At 35.5% G+C, this 24,386-nt stretch overlaps 1 protein-coding gene across 2 annotated transcripts; it reads left to right on the forward strand.

Annotated features, from left to right (window-relative positions):
• On the forward strand, window positions 1-23,772 carry LOC106140906 (doublesex- and mab-3-related transcription factor A2). Of its 2 annotated transcripts, XM_013342554.2 has the most exons (4): window positions 1-244; window positions 3,272-3,412; window positions 5,288-5,417; window positions 22,475-23,772. In XM_013342554.2, the coding sequence occupies exons 1-4, from the start codon at window positions 140-142 to the stop codon at window positions 23,215-23,217; spliced, it is 1,119 nt and encodes a 372-aa protein (XP_013198008.1). In that variant the 5' UTR covers window positions 1-139; the 3' UTR covers window positions 23,218-23,772. The 2 variants fall into 2 exon arrangements, with proteins under 2 accessions (XP_013198008.1, XP_060807809.1); XM_060951826.1 differs by lacking the exon at window positions 3,272-3,412.
• Window positions 23,773-24,386: the final 614 nt, after the last annotated feature.

Raw genomic sequence — 24,386 nt, forward strand, 5'->3', positions numbered from 1 at the left:
TCGGCGAGGCACGTCGCCTTAACTGTTGCGTTCTGCGTTCGAATTGACGTTCGTTTGAAATTGACAGTTTGTTTTTTTAATTGTGCTATGTTTGTGTGATTGCGTGGTTCTAGACACTAGTTATTTGGGTCGATTGGTTATGGAGATGTCTCTTCCCAACGGCGTGGACGTGTCCCAACTAGTTCAGCACCCGGTTTTGGCCGCGTTGCCGCCGTTCTTCCTCAGGGCGTCGGAGAGGTATCAGGTAAATATTTTATGGAAACTCGAGGATTGAAGTGACGGAAAGTGTTTTCAAAGAGTTTGTGCGTTTTTAAATCATTTAACTACCAAATAATATTGCAAGAAAAATAAATATTCAAAATGTGGTAATAGAAAAAATATATAACTTTATCTTGATCTAAACTTTAATTTGTTGAAATAGCTCAGGGAGCCCTCAACAAATTAAGGTCTTCTATAAATATACCTTATCCTAAAAAGAATCCAGAAAAGTGGCTTTGTAAATTATGTTAGATACCTACTTCATTAGGTGAAGTGAATCAAGGTGTTAAATTTAAATTTCCTCAAAATATATTCATTAATTTTAAGTTAATTCCTTACAAACACTAAAACAGCTAAAAGGAGGTATCTTAAGGATTGGTGGCTTTGGTACTTAATTTAAATACTTATAAGTACCTAGGTCACATAAGCGACGGAAAAAAACGAGCAATACCTATTGACAAGAAATTAACTAATAAAGTATTTTTTGAGCACTTTTAGGTAGGTAATCTTTTCGAGGGTCTGTAAGTAATTAATTTTGTGTTTGTTGTAACATACATACCTACCTATATTTAATCATGTCTTTATTCCTTACGAGGATAACAGTGTTAAACAGTCTTTTCAAAATCGAATCGCCACATTTGACATACCTACATTATGTTATAAAACCATAAAATTTTGCATCCACTTTTTTTGCTAAGTTAAAAGAAAGATAGATAAATGATTTAATTGAATAAAATAAAATGCTGTTAAAACATGAATCTGAATATAGGTACTTACTTTAAGACATTTATTTTCTACATTCGAAGGAAACTGTTTTTGCACTTTAAATAATACCTACTCATTTTGGTTCTTATTTGCATTATTAACAGTTAAGCATAATTACTGAGACTGCATAGTTACCTAAGTAGGTACTTTCTTTTTTACTATATGATGATAGTCATTTCAACAAAAAAGTCTTTTATAACAATAACCAATGGTTTCATTTACACTTCCTGCGAACACATTCATTTATTCACGAGTTATTATCATAAAATCGTATATTAGCCTATAATTATTAACAATATATTTCTTTCCCTAACCCCGTAACCTGATTCCAAGAATGTGTGTAATACAATTACCCAGTTAAATTGTTATTGTATTGTAATGTAACGCGATATGGCCAATTGTAATGTAACATTATTGAATTATAAGGGTGTTAGTGGCAACATTGTTTGCATTCACATTGTAGGTAGGTATGTATTTCTATTCAAAGTATTTCCTGTAATTACTTATGGGTCGGACGGTACACATCTTTATATCAATACGTAAGTACTGTAATAATAACGCAAAACCAAATGGTACATTTGGTTTATTCTAGTTAAAACACAACAATGACAGTAACTGTTTAATGATGAACTCATAATTGGTTTGTCATTTGAAAAAAACAAGGGAAAGAAGTCGGGATAGATATACTTTTGATACTTGAAACTAAGAAATTTGTATTTACACTGGATTTAACAGTATTTGTAAGTACAAATACTGTTAGATCCAGGTAAGTACCTAGGTATTATTAAATATAAAACGTAAACTATTGCGTTGTAATACAATTTAGAATTATTTTCATTAGGTTCCATTATGAAAACAAAACATACCTACTTACTTATAACAAACTTATTATATACACTTATAACTTATTATATATACAAGTAAAGGCGTATCTGATCTATTTGTGTTAGACTGCTTAATATATTGTTTATTTTCTTTTAATTCAGTTTATACTTAATAATTAATAATTAATTTGATCAATAAGTCTCAGCCACTGGAAATCTATTTACACATGACTAGCACCCGCCGAGGCTTCGCCGGTGGATAATACATCCACTTAGTCTAAAACAATCATGACCGGTTTACTATTTCTAAAGATTAGCCCTTACGAACTAACTTTTCCCTTTTAATAACATAGTATGTTCTAGTTAAAATATTTTTTGTCACTATTTAATAATCAAATAAACTGTAAAAAGAAGTTAAGATCTAATAGCTTTTATAGTCGTAGTCATATACATACTTACATAAAATCACACCTTCCCGGAGGGGTAGGCAGAAATGTTTCTAGTCAAATTAGTAAATTAAAGTAATTTAACCGTCTTTAGAAATAGATTGCTTAAACTTAAGCTGAAATTCAAAATAGTGTTTGTTTTATTAGTCACCTCACTACGCTTTATCTACTTTGATATAAGTAGACTTGACTCACAGATAGAAGTATAATATTGTTCGCAAGTAAGGGTAAGTACTTGCCTTATCGTACTGTTATAAATTTCAAGTTTGCTGGTAAGTAATTTTACTTACATAAATACATACATATAGTCACGTCTATATCCGTCTATAATCTTGCGGGGTAGACAAAGCCATTTTCCAAGACTGAAAGGCCACGTTCAGCTGGATGGCTTTATGATGGAATTGAGATTCAAATAGAGACAGGTTGCTAGCCCATCGCTTACATGGGGAATCCCTTAAAGCTTAAAACTATCATTAAACCCTTCCAAACTAAATAAATACAAATAAACACAAATAAATGTAGGTACAAGGTAAGCACAGTAACTAGTTAGTAAGAAGATATTACGTTTGTGACAAAACGTTTGATTTGGAACCTCAATCTCCTGCTATTATATACAAACAAACTCTTCAGCTTTATAATATTACTAATATTATAAAGCTGAAGAGTTTGTTTGTTTGAACGTGTTAATCTCGGAACTACTGATTCGAATTGAAAAATTCTTTTGGCGTTGAATAGACCATTTATCGAATAAGGCTTTTGGCTACCTATATAACATCACACTGCAACTATTAGGAGCGAAGTAATAATGGAAAATGTAAAAAAAAAACGGGCGAAATTCATCCTTGATTGCTTCAATGATGCCCAAAATAACTATTCCGCGCGGACGAAGTCGCGGACAGTTCTTGATAACTATAAGCAACGTTCCCCGCCTCGTAACAACACTACTACAACATTGACCAGCCCCCCTTCGCCCACCAGCGGACGCCGAAGTGCGCGCGCTGCAGGAACCACGGCGTGGTGTCCGCGCTGAAGGGCCACAAGCGCTACTGCCGCTGGCGGGACTGCGTGTGCGCAAAGTGCACTCTCATCGCGGAGCGGCAGAGGGTCATGGCTGCTCAGGTATGTCAATTACTTTATGGTCTTTTATTATCTAAGTACTCGATCTACCAGAGATGGCGCAGATATAGTTTCTTAAAACGCGGTTTTTAAAATGTTTATATATCTTGGGAACCGAGCTTTTCTAGAACCTAGGACCTTGATAAATCGATTCCTTAAGCCGAAAAGCCCCTAATTTGTAACTTTCATGAAAATCGTTGGAGCCGTTTCGGAGATCCTGATTATATATATATACAAGAATTGCTCGTTTAAATATATTTGATTTAATCAATATTGGATTAGGCATTTGTCTTCCTAATCATCTGATGGTAAGTGACGATGAAGACGAAGATGTTGAAAGGAAGTCTCTGCTGACCCGCTCGGGAAAGATACGTGATCTTACATTGTTTCCACATATCTCAAAGTCACAAGTACGTACCTATGTTGATTTTTGTGATTATTATTTTTACTAGAAGCTAAGAATGCTTGCGTTTGAGTCCTAATAAAATTGGGTCCATATTGGTTGTCATATTTATATTATTACTTGAAGACTGGTAACGTTTGATCTCACGGGTGATGGGCTAGCCTGTCGCTATCTCTGAATGAATTGAGATTCTTTCATTGAAATCCATCTAGGTATCAGAAGTGTATTCTTACCGTTGCCTTCAAGACTTCAGACCATTGGCTCTATCTTCCTCGGAAAGGATAAAACGCAATGATGTGACTGTCACTCGAAACAGCAGTGTTTCGAAATAACCATCGATTCAAAAAGCGTAGTCATAGGATTTATCAAAAGACGATTCCCACGCGACCTGCTACTCTGATCTTTCGGTTTCAATACAATGCACTACAATACAGTAACACAAGTGCTCCTTTGTATTGATTTTATCTTCCGAAGTTAATTCTCTAAGGGTTGTTTATCTAACTCAGTTCACCTTCCACAATTTGATCCAAATACCTACCTATAGCAAAGAAAATAAACATTTATCATAATAAAATCCACGGGCCTTTATTACGAAGGTTGACAAGGTATTATTTTGTTACTTTATCCGGGATTATTGCCAGAAGGAAGAAAACAAGAGAGGTAAATAATAATTACTAGCAATTGTTTTTTGGAATTATCCTGTTTTATGTTAAGATCGAGGTCTAAGGTAGACCCCGGGCTTCTTCCACTGACACGATGATGTAGACATTATAAAAATGATATTTTAAGATTAAATTGGTTGTATAACTTCGTATAAAATTCAAACGTTTATAAGTAATTAACAAATTATAAATATATAAATTATGGGACAAACACACACATATTGAGTTAGCCCCGAAGTAAGTTCGAGACTTGCGTTACGAGACAATAACTCAACGAGACTATATTTCATAAGAAATATTTATATTGATAAACATCCAAGACCCAGGCCAATCAGCAATAGTTCATTCAGATGATGAAAAAATATTGATTACGCATGTAGACCAAATGCTTGAAAAATGATGAATACATACATAGATACAAAATTTTCCTTTTATTTTGTATCTCATAAGATAGGTATCTAATTTAGTTTAATTATATTGTATACTGCATCTTGCACGTGAATCGTAGAACATATCTTGTAAAAACTTTTACTTTAAGTTTCTATTATTTTTTTTTTGAACTCTAAGTTTGTGTTGTCAGTGTTCAACTTTTTCTATATATCTTGTTTCTTATTTGTGAGGACCTTTAATTGGCTCCTTTGCTAACTAGCTTTATTTCTACTACTATATTATGTTTGTAGCTGTTGGTCTTCCTATTAAAAATAAAATAAAAAAAATAAAATACATACATAACATCACGCCTCTTTCCCGGAGGGGTAGGCAGAGACTACCTCTTTCTAAAATGATGAATATAAACAAGTATTCCCTTCCCAGGTGGCGTTGCGTCGCCAGCAAGCGCAAGAAGAGAACGAGGCGCGGGAACTGAACCTGCTGTACGGCGCAGCGCCGGCCGCCGCGCCGCACTACCCCGACATTGGCGACGACACCTCTTCTTCTGCCCCCGGTGAGTGATGCGCGTGCGCCGACAACTAGTAATTCGTCTTCTTAAGAGCTAACTCTTGTCGGTGGATTTAAAATAGCGTCCTCCATTAATTTCCTTTTCTCAGTTAATTTCTTTATTTGTTGGTATGTTGTAGTATGTTGAGTATCTATGGGATCTGGTAGGGTGTCCATCAAACTCAAACGGCAGGTGAATGGGTAAACAACCGTACTATGTTCCCTAAAATGTAGTTAATATGGAGCAAAGCCGAAAATATTAAGTAGTAAAATTCGTAGGTATCTGACCTATTAATACTAATATTATAAAGCTGAAGAGTGTATGTTTTTTGTTTGAACGCGCTAATCTCAGAAACTACTAGTTCTATTTAAAAATTCTTTTTTTTAAATTACGTAAAACTAACTTTAGTGCCGCGTCCAAAGCGTCAGTGCGGAAGAAGCGGTAACGAACTGCACTGCAGCATATTCACTTTAACAACACAATTATTGAAACTTAAAATTAGAAATGTAAACGTGAGAATACTTACAGTGTTATGATGAATTGATTTACTTGAAATTATTGATGTTAAATCGCAATAAAATTGATGGACTTTTACAATCGATGTCTGTGGTGGTCTTCTACAACTCTAGTCACATCTTTAAGACGTCTGTAGTTTGCTGGCGGCATTTCCCCTTTGTAATGAAGCGGCTTCCTCTACTCTATACATAGACGTGTCTTCCCAGAGGGGTAGGCAGATAAGCGTGTAGATATCTTTACACTCGTCACGAGCCCTGCATATACATATAAGTTGATTAAGGTAGGTCACTATCACTTTTAGTCTAATGAAAATACTAGCTAGAAGATACTTAAATATCATCACGTTTTTTTTTCTTACTGGGTAGACAGTGTCCACAGTTTCGCAAAGATTGAAAGATTTATATTAATATTTAGAAAAAAAATTATAAAATTACTAGAGGCCGCCCGCGACTTCGTCTACATGGAAACCCTATCAATCCCGCGGGAACTCCAGGATAAAAGTAGCCTTTATGTTATTCTGGGCCTTCAGCTACCTACATATCAAGTTTCGTAATCGGTTTAGTAGTTGCGGTAAAGTAGTTGCGGTAAAGTAGTAGGTGCGTGAAAGAGTAACAGACATCCATAGCTACTGACATACTCACAAACTTTCGCATTTATAATATTATTAGGATTAGTAGGTAAGGTAGGTGCCGTGTGGTTCCCGGCACTATTACAAAAAAGAATAGGACCACTCCATCTCTTTCCCATGGATGTCGTAAAAGGCGACTAAGGGATAGGCTTATAAACTTAGGATTCCTCTTTTAGGCGATGGGCTAGCAACCTGTCACTATTTAAATCTCGGTTCTATCATTAAGCCAAATAGCTGAACGTGGCCATTCAGTCTTTTCGAGACTGTTGGCTCTGTCTACCCCGCAAGGGATATAGACGTGATCATATGTATGTATGTATGTATGTATTAGTAGGTAAGTATACATTGAAATTAATACTGTGTTGCTATAATAAGCATAAAAAGTTACAAAAAAAATGTTTGCTTGGAAATTGCATAGGTCACAATGCCGCCTTTCATACATCCCCTAAGTTTACTTTTAAAATGTCTTGGTAATACAACTAAAGTAACTTCGTGCGCCATCCCAAAGACAAATCAAACAGCTACTAATTCCAACCGAACACACAATTAGCTCTTACTACGCCATTAGTTATATTGTGTATAGAAATTGGCGTCGCTTTACTTGAGTTTGCAATTTCTAAACGTGTAGCAGCTTTCTTGCTAATTGGTTGTGAGTCGGACTGACAACTTTACTATTGTTAACCATTGATTGATTGATCATACAGGTGAAATAAATTTTATTAAATTTACTCTAGGTACTTCACTCTTTTAGAATTTGCCTAAAACCCTTATTCTTACTATAAAACCTTATTTTTGTTTGTGGGGATCACTCATTTCATTATTAATACATGTTGCATTTACATATATCTAAACTCTCTCTTTCAACTGTACCTAAGGGTTCCCAGCTAGGTGCATCTGAAGCCGTTATTTTTACTCGTAAGTCAAATCCCGTGGCAAAATCAAAATCAATCATTATCTTGTCATGAATGTCAAAGAAGTATGCAGGGATCGTGACAAGTGAAAATATGTAAAAAACATGAGATACTTCAAATAATTGAGTATTGCAGACTACCTAAGTACATCACATCACGCTTCTTTCCCGGAAAACAAACTAGAGAACCACAAAAATCAAACCCCCAATGGAACAGTTAAAACAGTCAAACAAAAACAACAGTACAGTGAAAACGCAACAAAATGAAAACCGCCCGTTTCCGCAGAAAAGAACATTTAGCAAGCAATTAAATACAAGTGCTGGCGGCGCCACCGTCGCTGAGAGCCGAGTGAGAAACTGTTAGCGTTGCGTTGTGTTGTATACAGATGTATGGCGTTGTACACATTCACTGTCGTGTTTGTCACGTCGACGTAAAATGTTACGACGTGTGAACTTGTGGTGCGCCGGGACTTTAAATGATGGCTGCTTTAACTGTTTCTAAACAGAGCTGAATCAGTCAATTTAGATTCACACAGTGTAGATGAATGCAAAATAATGAGGAAGTTTAAGATAAGGTGATCAGTTGAATAATTTGATAAGTAAATACCCTGACAAACAGTTAGGAAGAAAAATTATGCTATGTTCCATTTGATTCCAATGATAACTTCCCTTTCGTTTTCAAATATACGGAAGGTCCGGCTCAGAACCTGTCCATCTATCCGTGTATGTAATGGAAACCATCAGTTTATTCCTCGCCATACAATCTAGTCCAAAAAAGTTAGGCATTCTTCAGTTCATTCATGACAAATTTCAAATGATTAATGAGATCTTTTGATTTACTTTCTCTTAAGGAAAATGAAGTATGAAGATTAAGACGACATTAGAAGATATCTTTCTATAATTTAGGTAATTACTTACTTATAATAATTATGGATTAACAATTAGAACAAGTAAGTTTATTTTTGTGTGTCGAAACGAAAACCAAATCTATTCGTAACATAGTACTTATAGTACCTCCATACTGCCAACTGCCTATTCAGAGCCACGTATTGCTTCGCAGCTTAAATTAAAAGTGTAGCGTCTACTGAAAGTTGACTAAAAGAAGTTAAAACGAGGTCTGTTTACACTGCAAGACTCGGAATGTTACTCATGCAGTTTTTTGTGACATTTATAATTTTGTTATTTATATGGAATTATACTAAAAATTAAGTTAACGTCGGTCATTATACAAATTAATAGCAAATTAGACAATATCGTAGTGTAAGTAAGTTAAAAAGAAAAAGATTATGACGAATGGAAACTATAGGTACTATTAGAAAATATATTATATTATTGAAAAATATGTATAATTTTTTCTCTTTAATATAATTTTCTAATCAAATAATCGTGCAGTATAAATCATCCTACTCAGGAGCAATTAAAGCTGTATACTTACAAGGCGAGCTCTCATAATTTGCCGCTTTAACAGTGCACCGCCATTAGACTTCAAAGCTAAATAATTGCTGCTACTAAATTATTAAATGTATGAAACTAGCTCCCGCCTTCAAGCTGTGTTAATTTGGCACGTTTTTCTTGCGCCCGCCTCTCAGACTATGCGCGAATATTTACACTAAAATGTATGTTTTTTTTCTATTATTAGAAAATCACGAAATGAGGGTTGTTTTTGTATTATATGTTTGTTTCTTTGGCACGCTTTATTGCCTTAATATCTTCATCTAAATCATAAGTGTGCGGTATTTCATGTCCGCATGTAAGTACTTACTCTATCAGCTGATGGGCTAGTTCTGTCTCGATTGTCACTATTTGAATCTCGGTTCCACCATTAAACCATAAACGTAGCTTTTCAGTTTTTCGACACTGTTGGCTCTATCTACCCCGTAAGGGATAAATACTTGATTGTACTCGTTTGTAGGTATGTATTTATTTAAAGTTTAGCATACCTTTTCATAATATCTCACGAAAGTCCTCTTCATATGATAAATGACTGTTTAAACAACTGTTTAATGGTTCAGAATATTCCGCTGAATTTTACCCAAACGCTTTATATGAAAAAGTTACATCCTCATATGCGGTAGGCTATATTAAAAGAATCGTGTGACCATAACAGAAGCAGTTAAACGATTATTATATCATTTGGGAGGGAGTTGGCGGTATGCGGCGATAAAATGTGGCCACATTAGAGGCAGGGGACTGTCTTATGGGACGGGGGTTGGTGTCGGTCACAAGATGATAGATAAACGGGATTAGAAAAACTGTTACACCCATATCAAGTCTCAATACCATCTCAGTCTTATCTTACGATGTAGCCAGAGCTTCAAGTCACAAAACTCGAATTTACGTTTAGTTACAAATCCTAATGATGGAATCGAGAATAAGAGACGATAACAGATAGGTAGCTAATCGCCTAGAAGAAGACTCGCTTTTCCCTTACAAGCCAAAAGTTAGAAAGCCAACTTTTGTTTTGCACTTATAAGTAGGTACTATAAACATAGGTTCTACTATAAACCATTCATAATCGCTATCACGATCGCTGAGAAATGTCTACAATAAAATATATACAATAAAATATATACAATATGAACCCTGGTGGGCATCGCAATTTTCAAATAATATGGAACGGCATCGCAATTTTAATATAAGTAGTATGATCGTGGTAAGAGGAAAGATGTAGTCTCTGTCTAGCCCTCCGGGAAAGACGCGTGATTTTATATATTGATATTACTACGGGCAAACATTAGGAGGACGCAATGAAAGAATTATTCTTAACAAGTTTACTCGTAAATATCACGTTCCCGCTAAAGCCTATGCCTTGTCCGCTTCTGGCACGCGGAGGAATGCCGTCAATATCGGGTACACTGTGTGGCTACTACTCTTTATTAGACTGTGGCGCGGCAGTCTACGAGTATTGCGTACTCTGTGGTATTGTGTGGCGATGCGTCTTATGAGCTTGCGACTCGTATTTGTATAATATCGCGTCATCGTAGATATTAATAGGAAGGAACTTTTATTACTTTAAGTATTTTCTCTGCACATCGAAAGGACCTTTTGTGGCTATATAGATATATTTACATTAAAGGCGATGTGCTAACCTGTCTCTGTCTTTATTTCTATTTAATCATATACAATAATTCTGTCTAACACGTAAGAGATACCTGGAAAACATACTTACCTACATATAATTACGTTTATATCACTAACTTTTTCTCGCCCATCGCCTAAAAGGAGAATTTCAAGATTGTCAATACTTGCCATATAATTATTGACTTAACAATGTGCGCGGGAACAATATTAACTACTTAGTACACTCTGTTTTTATCTACATCGCATGTGAATTTCCAGAAATGAAAAAAACCCATAACCATTAATATAAGTGACTCAAATTCAAAATTCAAAATTTTTATTCATTATTATAGGATACTATATATCGCTTAATAATTGTCGTATGGTTTAACAACATTGGTTGACGTCAAATAAATTACTTAAAAACTAAGTTTACTGCCGCTTCCAAGGCGTCAGTGCAGAAGAAGCGGTAACAAACTGCACTGTAGCATTTTCTTCAACAACGTCAACTTCACAATATTAAATTATACTTAGAATAGACTAGGCTTCTATTATAACTTAATAATAATACCTACATAATACAAAAATTTTCTTTTCTTCTTTGTAATTTTAGTATGACATACCGTATTTAAAAACTTTTCTTAAGTATAAGTTTGTGGTTTTCATTTCTTGCACTTACATATTTATTTAAATCGAAAAATATGATAACCGTACTAAATTTTTAACAGATACAACGAACTCCTTAAATTGTTAAACGGATAAAAAATAATTCCCCGAATTTATTATATCCCAGTTTACCCCAAGGGTGGGTAATTCTGCAATCGTTGTGTCGAATAAATTGGTTTGTAACGCGACCCGGTAATAGCTCCAAATGTCGTCGCCAGGAGTCGGGTGACGGGTGGCGGCGCGCGCTGACAGAGACCAATAATACATTTTAAATACCTATTATTTGGACACCGCGTGGTCACTGTTACTTGATATTATCAGTCAAGTGGAAAGTTGATGCGTTTATTGGTTTACGGAGTTTCTTTTAGGGGCCATTTGGTAGAAATAAAGTGTGCTTTTGAATTTTGAAATTGTTTTCATTTGTGTGGGTTTTATTATTTCGTTTCTACTTTCCCTTGTAAGCAAGTAGACAATCAGAACAATACAAGAGGTGAGACGTCATCTTCAGAGCAACGCAGACACATTTCGTTCTGGAACAGTATTTTAGGTTCTCTTTACCTTCCAACATTTGCTGCAAATCTTCAATTTCTGGTTTACCATTTTATGCACAACTGGCCAGTATCATCTCGTGAACATTTCTAGATCTCACCTCTCGCTCTGCCCGCTCGATCCGTTACCATTTATATTTCAAGTGGCCCTCGACTTCTATACCCGTCCTGCTCACTCTTGCGAACTAAATGATTCACCAGGTATAGGGCTGCCGCAAACTGAAAAAAAAACCAAAACAATATGACTATTTGATCGATCGTTGATTAATCAGTTTGAACATTCAGCCTAAGAATTATTTATTGTCCACAAAAATAAATGGTCGTCAACCATCATGGCTACCGGTTTAGTTCTGGACAAATATTTGTACTGATTCTAAGATCAAGTCTTGGTTCAGGATCTCCGAACAAGAAACAAAAGCTTTGCAAGTTTAACTTTGAATCAAATTTGATCCGAACGAAACCTTGAAGAACATTGGTATTAGCTTTTTTTATTCATTTTTTAGGCGATGGACTAGCAACCTGTCACTATTTGAATCTCAATTCTAACATTAAACCAAACAGCTGAACGTGGCCTTTCAGTCTTTTCAAGACTGTTGGCTCTGTCTACCCCGCAAGGGACATAGACGTGATGATATGTATGTATGCTCTTATTTCGTTATCCCGTATAGACAGCCCTACCTTCTGGGGCAGTTTGGGATGACCCGCCGTATACAGTTGTGTTGTGAGGTCGGTCGGGTTGCGTCGAGTGGACTTGTCCGTGTTTACACCGCACTCATTAGCAGAAATGTTTTTATTTCATTTTTTGGTTGCTCTCTGTTTTATGTAGCGTTCTGTTTAAACGTTAAAAAGAAAAATATTAAAACAATTGAATGTTATGATTGGAGCTGGGTGTGATTTTCTGTTAACAGGGTGAATCTTTTGGAGAAAAAGCAGTCTTAACATGTATACTAACTTCTTCTACCTATGATATATAGGTTATAGGTATTGTCTTCGAAACTCAGACTTCGGGATGCGAGCAAATGACTATAATGTCATATCCCTGCAACCCCTTGCAAATGATACCTATATAACACGATATAGAAACTTATTTGCCTTCCAAAATTGCGTATTACGAGTATTTCTAAATTGCATTGCTTTTTTTTCAATCACTCTTAAGTGTATCAAATTCAGTTCATTCGAAAATATCAGTTGCAATAAACCTGTGACCCTTTTTGAGTGGTATTTTGCAATTTGTGTTACGAAACCCTTAAAAGTCCATTATGAATCATAAAATTATTCAAATAACAATTCACCACTTGAAAACTCGAAGACATCTCTCCAATTTGAGCGGAAAGCCTCCCTCGAGCCACAAGTATCCAAGTAGTATAATGGCGTACACACGCTCCAAATGGTTCAACTCAATAATGAGCCTTCAAGTCCTCTTGTAACTGACCACGGCATTGAAAATCCAAGAGATTTACAATTTTTACACTCTAAAAATACCTGTTAGTACCGTATCTTAAACTTCATCGATCGGAAATGTACTTTATCTGCTCGTGATTGGGTTGGGTTTAGAAGAGCTGTGTGCGTGGAGAGTACTCGAGTAAGAGTAAGGTTAATGGTTCAGTAATCGACTGAGGGTAAACTGTTTGATATCAGGAGAGGAGATAGTTCTCCTGGAACGGGTTGTTAGAGTCCGGGAAACCTTTCAATGCCGGAAAGATATCCTATTAATCCTATTTCATTTTCATTCAATGTGAACGCAAAAGTGTTCAGAATTTCTTTAGGTAGGTACTTATATAATATTTGCCGACGGGATCTCATCAATGGTCCAAACCGTAATGTATTGAATTTGACAAAATGTCAACTGATTTTATTACGTGAGAGATTAATTTAATCACTAGATGCAAGAACTGGATCTTGATTTCTAAAATAATACTTAGTATAAAGCTTTAAAAAAATAAATGATTTATTTATTTATGATTTACTTTACTGATTTAATAGATAACCTTAAGTATTAGGACTATTTTTACATCCATTAGAGCTTATTGATTTAAATAATTTTGTTGCATAAGATATTTGAAAAGTTGTGAAAATAAACCTATACTACCTAGACGTCATTATCCCATATGGTATAGATGGACAAAGGTCGCGTTAAGCTTAATTGCTTAGAAATAAAATTAAAATTCAAATAAAGTTACGAAATCAATCGGAATTAAATTGTAAAAACAACATTTACCAACTACAATTAGAATCGTACTGAAGGCCGAATTGTTGTGGTATGTAAGGTCATACTGTGACCTCATGAGCTCAGCGTGTGGGGTTTAAACTATGTAAAAAGTAAATATTATAGTTAAGACGAAACAAGTGGAAATATTACTTTGACAGTCGTTAATATCGGACTTTATTATTTTCTGGTATTAGTCATAGGTAAAATAATTACACCCAATTTTCCTTATCATGAATCACTATGTCTATTGACTAGTTGACTAGTACAGGTATATAAATTTATTCAGCAGATAAAGTTATAAAGTTTTATGGCACACATACAATTTTAAACTACATGAACTTTAATATGTAGATGTTTTTTTTTTCGAGTATCTTTTAACGTCAAATGTTAAAAGATTTAAGTTTGCATCTCCATCCACGTTAAGTTTTATTCCCGAAATACCCCTTCTCGTGGTCGACTTCGGGAAATCCTCTCTATATTCCCATCTAAAAACGCGAACGTAAAATCAGATTTGTATACCCGCCTAATATTTTATCTTATCAGACATTCACGCAAGAATAAGATATTTTTGAATTGATTAAAGGTAAATAAATAAAAATTATTTATATTAATACTCCAAGAATCAGGTTGTAAAGTACTTACCCCACGTCACGAACGGGAAATGAAAGTAAAAAATATTTTTCTTCCCCTTTTGGCTATATCTGTGTAACCGATACACTGAACACCCCGGCTCGTCCCGGCACGAAATAAAAAAACAGAGACAAAGATTTATGAAAGCACACACAGAACAGGATTATCTTATAAAAAATTAAACATTTTAATCGAATTGTGTAATTACATTTCAATTTAAAGTCATACTCAGGAACATTAATTATCATTCCTCCTTTACAAGAAAAGAAATGGATTTTGAAATGATTTTTATATTTAATATACCTGTGAATTATCTATTTTCTTTTAGAATTCATTTTATTCATTTCATTTTAGAATCAATTATTTTTTGGAATTTATTTCCACAAAATAATGGATTCTAATCTTATTCCTTAACTTTAATCAATTTACGATTGTTATCATGTTTTGGCTCTGTTCCACCGTGATCTTCACAGCTTCGATACTCGAAGCGCAAGGCTTCTAAAGTTTTTTTTATTAAACCGGTCGCGACGCCATTTTTATTTCGGTTTGATTAAACAAGATCGAGTTTCGTTTTATTGGCAGTTACATGTGCAGACTTACAAGTCCGTTATTGTTTTCGCCAAATTTCATTTCGGTTCGTGAACTTTTTGGATGTAGGATAAAATGAGCTGAATTTATATTTTAACAGAGACAATAAGAAATGTGATGAAAAAAGTTAAGGGACAATTTATCTTATATAACTTCTTTAATAAAAATATTATAAGGATAAGAGTACAAAAATTGCATACCAAATATGCTATGGACAAAAACCCAAAACAATCATAATAATTAAACTCTTTCGTTACCAAGTGACTGATAGGCAATTAAGCTTTTTAATGATAATCCGAAACTGACTTTTGAATATTTAATTCTAACTCAAAACCACACACAGTTAAGGAGAAGATCTTATTTCTAGTGTCTCCCTATCAAACAGCTCAAGCATCATCAACACCGAATACAAATTATCTATTCCATTAGACCTTGCGGAAGACCTGTCGATTTCAGAAGCCCCCAAGCTGTTCCCTGGGGCCGTCGTGTGTCGCCGGAGACCCACCCTGCGGCCGCGAGCGCGTTGCAGACAAACAGTTTATCTTTCCGCCGTGTGCTCTGTAAGATACACAGTTGCCATATACATAGACATGCCAGATACTTCTTCGTTGATTTAAAGGGTTCGATTAATTTGCACAACACATTATCATCTCATTCTTCTTTTGTTTAAGATGTTCTCTTTTCGGTGATGTTGTCGTGATCCTATCAGCGAACAAAATTTATATTAACTAAGTTATACAAGTGCGAAATCAAACTAAGTATCAAAAAAGCCAACAAAATTTTGGATCGAAATTATCATTATCCTCCCAGCATCTACCTTGTCACGTGTTAGTTCGCTTGTCTGCGGTAAGTTCGTCAAGTAATCAAGCCGACGCACAACATAACCTTCTTTAGATAACTATTGTTGCAGGAGATGAAAATACCTACTTATTTCCTCAGTTGTATTGTAAGGCATCCACGAGCAAGAATAAACTGTCTGAGGAATATCTAAAAAAGCAGTTTTACCAATAAAACTGAATCTTATTCCATCCAACTCCCCTACACACACACATCGAACATCAAACAATTCGTTTCACGCAAGCAACGTTTGCAAACAAACTCCCAAAGTGTTACATTACAAAGACCAGATGCTCACCACTCAACATTTTATTAGTTGTGTCCCTCACGCGAGGTTTAATAAACTGTAATTATATAGAAATATCTGCTGTGAACGTTATTCGTGATCCGCGTACAATGGAACGCGGGAATATTAAATACAGTGAGTAATTTAATTTTGAATGTTGGCGACCCCTGTTTATAGGGCTGGCTGTTAGTAGTTATTGACCGAATTTATAAAAATAATTAACTTGTTTTTGTCATTGCCTAAAACTTAAACTTGTCAATATCCAAATCTTTACACTAAATTCTATTATTAAGCCATACAACACACTCCTAGAACCATGATACCAAAGTTTCTACGATTTGTAGAATAGGTTATATGAATATTCCGACTAAATGCCGTTGAAGTATAGTTTCCCCACCTTTGCATTTAGCCTTGCTGAAACTCTTCCCTTACTATTAGCCATTTTTCGAGCCTGAACTGTTCCGATACCTATTTGAAATCGTTGAATCTGTTTTTGAATTTAGAATCTAAATACAATGTGATCAAACGAGGCAGCCCTGACGCCAGGCGCCGTATGATCGCGCTGCAATAGATGACTAATTCCTCAATCGAATGCATAACCAGATCACTCATCTCCGCCACTCCAATTCCAACTTTAGCTCTCTAATTAAAAAGTTCAAATTCAACGGAACACTTTCATAATAGAAGCGCCCAACAATTGGTTTTATTGTTACCACCCGTCGTTTCAAAGTTACGGAGTTGATTTCGAACTATTCTGCGTAACGAGTGATTTTGATCCTTAATTTATATAAAATAGGGTTGTGAGTTTAAAATTAAGGATTGGTAGTAAATAATAGGTGTCGTCAACAATTGGGAAGGGTCGATTGCTAATCACTGGAGAATGAGGACGCCGTAAGTCGCTAGAAAATGTTTTATTAATTTTTAAAAGCCACCATTTGTCAAATGTAATTCGATTTTGAGGATTTCTTTGTGGGGCGGGTTTAGATATTTGTGAGTTATGTCTTATATGTCATTGATTGGATTAAAGTCCAAAAATATAACTTTTGTACTTTTGTGCCGTGTGGTTCCCGGCACCAACACAAAAAAAAATAGCACCACTCCATCGCTTTCCCATGGATGTTTTAAAAGGCGACTAAGGGATAGGCTTACAAACTTGGGATTCTTTTTTAGGCGATGGGCTGGCAACCTGTCACTATTTGAAGCTCAATTCTATCATTAAGTCAAACAGCTGAACGTGGCCATTCAGTCTTTTCAAGACTGTTGGCTCTGTCTACCCCGCAAAGGATAAGACGTGACCATATGTATGTTTGTACAGAAATGTACGCAATATTAAAGTGAGATACAGTGTACCTACCGTGAACACAGAGCTGACAATTTATGGGTTATAAAATATATTTTTCACCAAGAAAGCCACGATTCACTTTTCTACATACTTACATGATCGCGGTAATAAAGTGAAACACAGTGTACTGTAAACACAGATCCCCTGGCGCCGCGCCACGGGCGAGTGGCGGCGTTAGTGCTTAGTGCCAGTGATTTAGTGGCGAGTGCCCGTGACGCGTGGACGGATTATTATTCATGGGAAATTGTACTTGATTTATTAGACAGAGCTTCGCTATGATTGTAACGTTATTATGGTTTTGGTCTTTTGTTTTTATAACATTTTCATTGGTAAAAAATACATAGTATTTGGTAGTAAGTACCTATACCTAATAAATAAGTGTGAAACTAATTTTAGTATAACTTTAAGTTATAGTGAACCTTTTAGAAAATAGTAGGCTTAGTTTAGCATCTGTGATCCTAAGAATAAGGTTTATATTATAGAACATACATACATATAGGTAGTCATGTCTATTATCTATTATCTTTGCGGGGAGACAGAGCCAACAATCTTGAAAAGACTGATTGATATGCCACGTTCGACTTAATTACAGAATTGAGATTCAAATAGTGAGAGGCTCATCGCCTACAAGAAGAATCCCAAGTTAAAAAGCACATCCCTTAGTCTCCTATTACGACATCCATGGGAAATAGATGAAGTGGCCCTATTATTTCTTATTTTCGAGCCGGGAACTACACGGCACGGAATACAATAGAAAAGAAGATCTAGAGAATTTCCTGAAATCCTTTAAGAATAGGAATAATGGGAAATAGAGATACGAATACCCGACTTCGTATGAACTAGCAAAGTAATAAAGCATTCGTTTGCAATAAAACGATTTCAAACATAACCTTTCTCTTTCAGTAATATTTTCCTCCCCACTCTGAAAACAAAAACAAACTCGAGCACATTAAAAAGTGCACGCACAAATCAAAGTCTGCAACAGAGGAACTCAAGTTAAAACCGGCTAATTACTCGAGAAACGGTCCATATAATAATTAACTGGACAAAGTGTTCCACTCGTGCTGTTTGCTCTGTGCTTTGCTCTGTGGCGCTATTTCAGCTAACGCGAAGCAATAAAGCCCACTTTTTGCAGTTTCTGGCGAATGTCGAAGGGTTGCTTTGGAATATGTTATAGATTTTTTTTTTTTCGGATTTGCCTTTTAGTGGGGAATGTCTGCGACCAATACGAGATTAGTTTCACAGTTTTATACAAATCAATATATCTAGATATTTCGTTATGGTGCCGTGTGGTTCCCGGCACCACTGCAAAAAAGAATAGGACCACTCCGTCTCTTTCCCATGGATATCGTAAAAGGTGACTTAGGGATAGGCTTATAAATTTAGGATTCTTTTTTAAGGCGATGGGCTTGCAACCTGTCACTATTTGAATCTCAATTCTATCATTAAGCCAAACAGCTGAATCTGGCCTATCAGTTTTTATAGAACTGTTGGCTTTGTCTACTCCGCAAGGGATATTGAAGTGACAATTTGTATGTATATATGTATAGACAATTTGTATGTATATAGGTATAATTTTTTTGGTCATGCACTATGTACTGAGTGTCTGATATAAATAACATACAGCCAAAACTATTTAACAAAAAACCTGAAGTTTGTTTTGTTTATTTCTTTGAAAGATTCCAGACAGTGTAACGCGGGCGAACTATCCTAAGTCTAGTGTAGAAAAATATATTATTTCAAATTATAGATCAACCGAAGGAAATCAAATATTGCTGGAGATAAATTAGCAACTTAAATTTAATTAAATAAAAAAATAATTAAAAGACTTGTTACGAAAAGCATTAAGTAGAATACAAACATTACTTTTACAGTAAGTACACATAAATATCCATATGTTATGCACTTGAATGGCGATAGCGATGATTTATCTCCTGACAACATTGCTTGCACACAATACAATGCTTCTTTTGTTCGCAACTGCGGCCAGTGTTATAAACAGAGTGGTAAATCATCGCCGAACATTGCGCCACCGTCGGCCAGTGCAAGCAAAATATAATTTAATGACCAATTAATTGGATTTTACACGCCGGTAATAAAGTTGACTGATCAATTTGAGCGAAATTTAAACGGATCTTTTGATCATGTTTCCCAATATGGCTTTGTTGATGTATGGTTAGTATTTTATTTTTAAGTGAGAAATTGAACAACATGTTTAATTTTTAGAGAACTAGGTAATCTTAATTTTATACGATTAAACGATTAAAAGGATGGTGGACATAATTATAGTTGTGTGTGATATGCATATATTATTGTGTTCAGAATTCTTTGGTGTTATTTATGACACACTAGGAATTAGTCAGATAATTATTAAAACAAAATTAGTAGCTACAGTATCATCATCATTGTCCTAGTTGAATCCTGCCTTTAAATGGTCCGGGGCCCGCTTACGATCACGATTGCTTTTTTGTATATTAGAACGGATAATTAAGGTAATAATGCGACCCCCATATTCGAAATTTTGTAGCTGTATGTATATATATGTGTGTGTGTGTGTGTATATGTAGAGTAAATTGTAATTATTGAAATACACAAATATCAAGGGGCACGATGCACCGCACACACACGACGTCCCGTACAATAGTCCATGTCGTGGAACAATTGGGCTCCGACGTATATAACATAACTTACAAGCAGATGTCTCTATTAATACCAATTCCAAATTCAATAGCGCCACGCATCCCTTTCATACAATAATAAAACGCTATATCCATCCCGCTTACACCCACATAATGATATTCAAAATGGCCAGTATTTCTTTTATTGTAATTATACAAATGAAAAGTGTATTGTGTAGTAAAATGGCGTATTATTTTAATGATTTTTTGTAGAGGTCTAAAGCGGGGGCGTAGCTTTTGTGAACACACTCGAATTCGATTCAAGGAGTACATTTTTATTTTCTTTGTGGCTTTTCTTTAGACTGCTCAACATTCCTGCAAGCATTTATTATGTTTATTGAAATTTGTCTTTTTACGTTTTGTTGGTTGGTCAGCTTCCATTACACATTGTTGATGTTAACTTGTTCTCTTTTTACGATCGTGTAAACATTAATTTGAATTTGTATATATGTAAATATAAATATATTAATAAATGTGATTATCCCATAGTTTGTGGGAAGATTTTGTCTCTTCCTTACTCTTCAGGGTTATTTCTATATAGTCATTGTTATAGTTCACACTGCTGGTGTTAGCGCGGTGTCACGCGCATAGCCACGATCCTAGAGTGGTGATTATATAAAATTTTAATGAGAATAACTCCCGCGAATAAGCACTTTTTATTGCAAACTTAAATTATTTTGTCCTTATGTTCGTTGGCATAAAAGCATCATTGATTTTCGCCAACCGGGTAAATTTGGCATAATTAACTTTTAGGTTAGGTTAGGTAAGTTATGCTTTAAATAAGTAGTTATGCGTAACCGTTATGCGAAAGAACGCTATTAAAAATCATTATACCATGATACAGTATGCTTAACTACATTATGATCTAATGGTTTATGCTAATAGATAGAAATCCATAAGCTCAAGCTGCCTAAATATGCGGGTTAATTACAAGAAAAAAAAAGGAATTAAAACGTCACCACCAAATATTAAATTTCAAAATCAGAACGTACTGTACTGAAACTACTCGAACAAGCGAGTGTTAACGATCGCTGATCGAACCCCCACCACCGCAAAAACAATACATCGCCATTAAAATCTCCCGCGCGAGTGAGCCGAGTGTAATTGGAACGACACAATGACTTGTGCACGCGACTGTACTAACTCGATGTAAACGCGCACTTATGTGGCTTTTCTTACACTTTTGTTTGTCGGGGAATGTGTACTGTAGTTTATTGTCTTACAGTTTTGTTCTTATTGTACCTAGTACTTATGGAATATGGAAGTCCTTTATTAAACTGTCATGAGGAAATGTATTATGTGTTTATTCGAAGTTTGGGAGTCTATTGTAATAGCATGAAAGTGCATAGAAATTTTCTCTTTGTATTTTTTTTATTTAGTAATTTATTCTTTATTGTAACAATTACAATTTGTAAAGTACAATAGGCGGACTTAATGCTAATAGCATTATCTAACAGTTTGTTGTAATGACCGTAGAAATTATCGCAGATGTTAATTTTAATTCGCGTCAAATCCTAACATCGGTAATGTGTACCAATGACATTTTTCTGAGTTATATATAATATACTTTGTTTGATAACTAATGCTCTTATTAATTAGGTTAGGATTGCCGTGCAAAGGTTGCGGGGGTCAGACAGGAGTGGTTCATGTAAAATCCTAACATACCCAATCCCGAATCGAAGTAGCAGGACCGGGACTTACACTAGAAGAATGAAGAAGTATAAATAGATATTACTTACAAGCAAACAGTTTGTTTATCGATTATAATTTTATTGACTCTTGTAGTCCCCCCGTTCAACACAGGGGTGAAATATCAAACTCATTTGTGATTTTTATTCCGCCCTCTTTTTGAGTTACACCAACGTTTAAAGAAATTATTGCGAGATAACCAGAAAGTTGAGGGAGGGTGCTGCTTACTGATTTTTAAAAGCCAGAATAAATTTACTTAGGTTTTTCAAAGAAGCAAAAGAAACAATACTAGTGATAATCGTATTTCTTTCAAGTTTCTTTATAGGCCTGCAAGTTTCTTTAGATATTAACCGTTCGTTGTCGAATTAACCAGGTCCGAGCTGTTTTGATACATTTTCATATATTATCATCGATATTTCGTCATGAAGGATTATTATGTATATGTGACTATAACTCTCTTTTTCTTTTGCCAACAGTTCAGAAACGCGCCCGCATCACCGAGGTCCACTCCAGCCCGTCACCGCCAGAACCACAGGACAAGCCCCCCGCGTCCCCCTCCCCGCCGCTCGCCACCCCGCCCCCGCGCTCGCCCTCCGACCACGACCTCAACGTCGAAGAGGAACTGGAAGACCAATCGGAAAACTCCCTGACGCCAGAGAACTTGTCAATGAAGGAACCGAGAGCCGACGAAGTTAAGAAAGAAGACGAAGAAAAATGGGACCCTGATTTCAAATACAAAATGTTCAGACGGGACAGAAAGCCTGAAGCCATCCCCGAGCCCGAAGACTCGCCCTCCTACCAAAAGTCCCCGGTCGACGTCCTCATCAAAGTGTTTCCAAGACGGAGTCGCACAGAAATCGAAGCGATACTAACCAGGTGCAAAGGCGACGTCGTAGCCGCCATGGACATGATGGTGAACGGGACTGAAGCTGCGTACAACTTGACGCAGGAGTCCCCGCCCTACCTACAGAGCTACCAGTCCAAATCCGCGTTCTCCCCACTCTCCAATCAGAGTTTCAAATTTTCCCCGTCCAGAAGGTTCCTGACGCCGCCATACAGTGGAACCGGGTACCTGCCGACGGTGATTCGACCTCCTCCCGATTATTTATCCTCGTTCATGCCTCCAGCGGAGTTGATGTATGGGAGGCAGTTGCAAGTGCCGTCTCCCGGAACCTCCCCGACGTCAGATAACACAAATAATGAAGGCTTCTCCGATTAGGGGTACCTGAAATACTGGACGATGCTGTAGGCGCCATCCAAGGTCTGACATACTGAGTGTGGGTACGAGTGAAGTTTGAACCAAATAAAGCCTTGAAGGACTTGTATCCGTGACCGTAATTAATAAAAATATGTTGCAAAGATGGAGTAAGTAAGTTATAGAGTAGCAGCGTAATACAGAGACAATATCATGTTTTTTTTATAAAACTACCAGTTGGAAGAAATTGTTCTTATAGATCTTGCATAGATTTCCAAATGTGAAAATATCAAATTAAATAGTTGTTTTCAAATATTTGATAAGGGTTCATAATTAGTTGACCCTTTCCTTCGTATAATCGTATGTTAGTTTGATATTGATGTAAAATGATCAAGTACAATTTTTCTTTAGAGAGTTCATAATAAAATAATTATAATACTGTACTTATTCCTGGACTTCGTGTTATGTAGATACAATAAATGAAACAGATTAATATAGGTATAGTAAATAGAAAAATATGTTTTGCGTTTTTTAGGCGAATGGTTCTGATAAACCAAATGTAATGTAGATTTAGAAGTAAAGAACTATTTCCAATATACTGTGTAAATATGAATACTTAATATAGTAGAAATCATGTTTTAGATTAAAATATGACTACATTATCAAATTTTTTTAAATCTAAAACATAAATAAATTAAGAATGTAAGAATTTTGGTTTTTATGAATATGATGTGTATGCGTGTAACGCCATACTAATTTATGTAAATATTTCATTACTGAAAAATACCTATTATACGTAATTAATTTTCTATATAATAATTATTATTTAAAACAACATTCCAGGATCTGATTTTAAGTAACCTGTAAATAGACGCTATAATCGCAAAAATAGGTAAGTTTACATGCATATGTTTAGTAGGTTTTCAAAGAAATTATTATTATCTTATAATACGTGCCTCGTTTACATGGGTTTAGTAAATGCGCGCTTGAAAGTTCAGTTTGTTGTTGTTATGAAAGTATACAAATACCTACTCCATTAGGGTTTTTATAACAAAAAGCTTATTATTGAAGCTAAACGAAAGAGAAAATATTTTTAAAGAGTACTTACAATAAAATAAATGTTTGTAATCTAATGTTCTTCCTCCTGGCGTTAGCCCCGGTAACATCCTCACCTTGGTGGAAACAAGTTAAGT

Source organism: Amyelois transitella, chromosome 26 (assembly GCF_032362555.1).
Source record: "Amyelois transitella isolate CPQ chromosome 26, ilAmyTran1.1, whole genome shotgun sequence".
Classification (NCBI taxonomy): Eukaryota; Metazoa; Arthropoda; class Insecta; order Lepidoptera; family Pyralidae; genus Amyelois; species Amyelois transitella.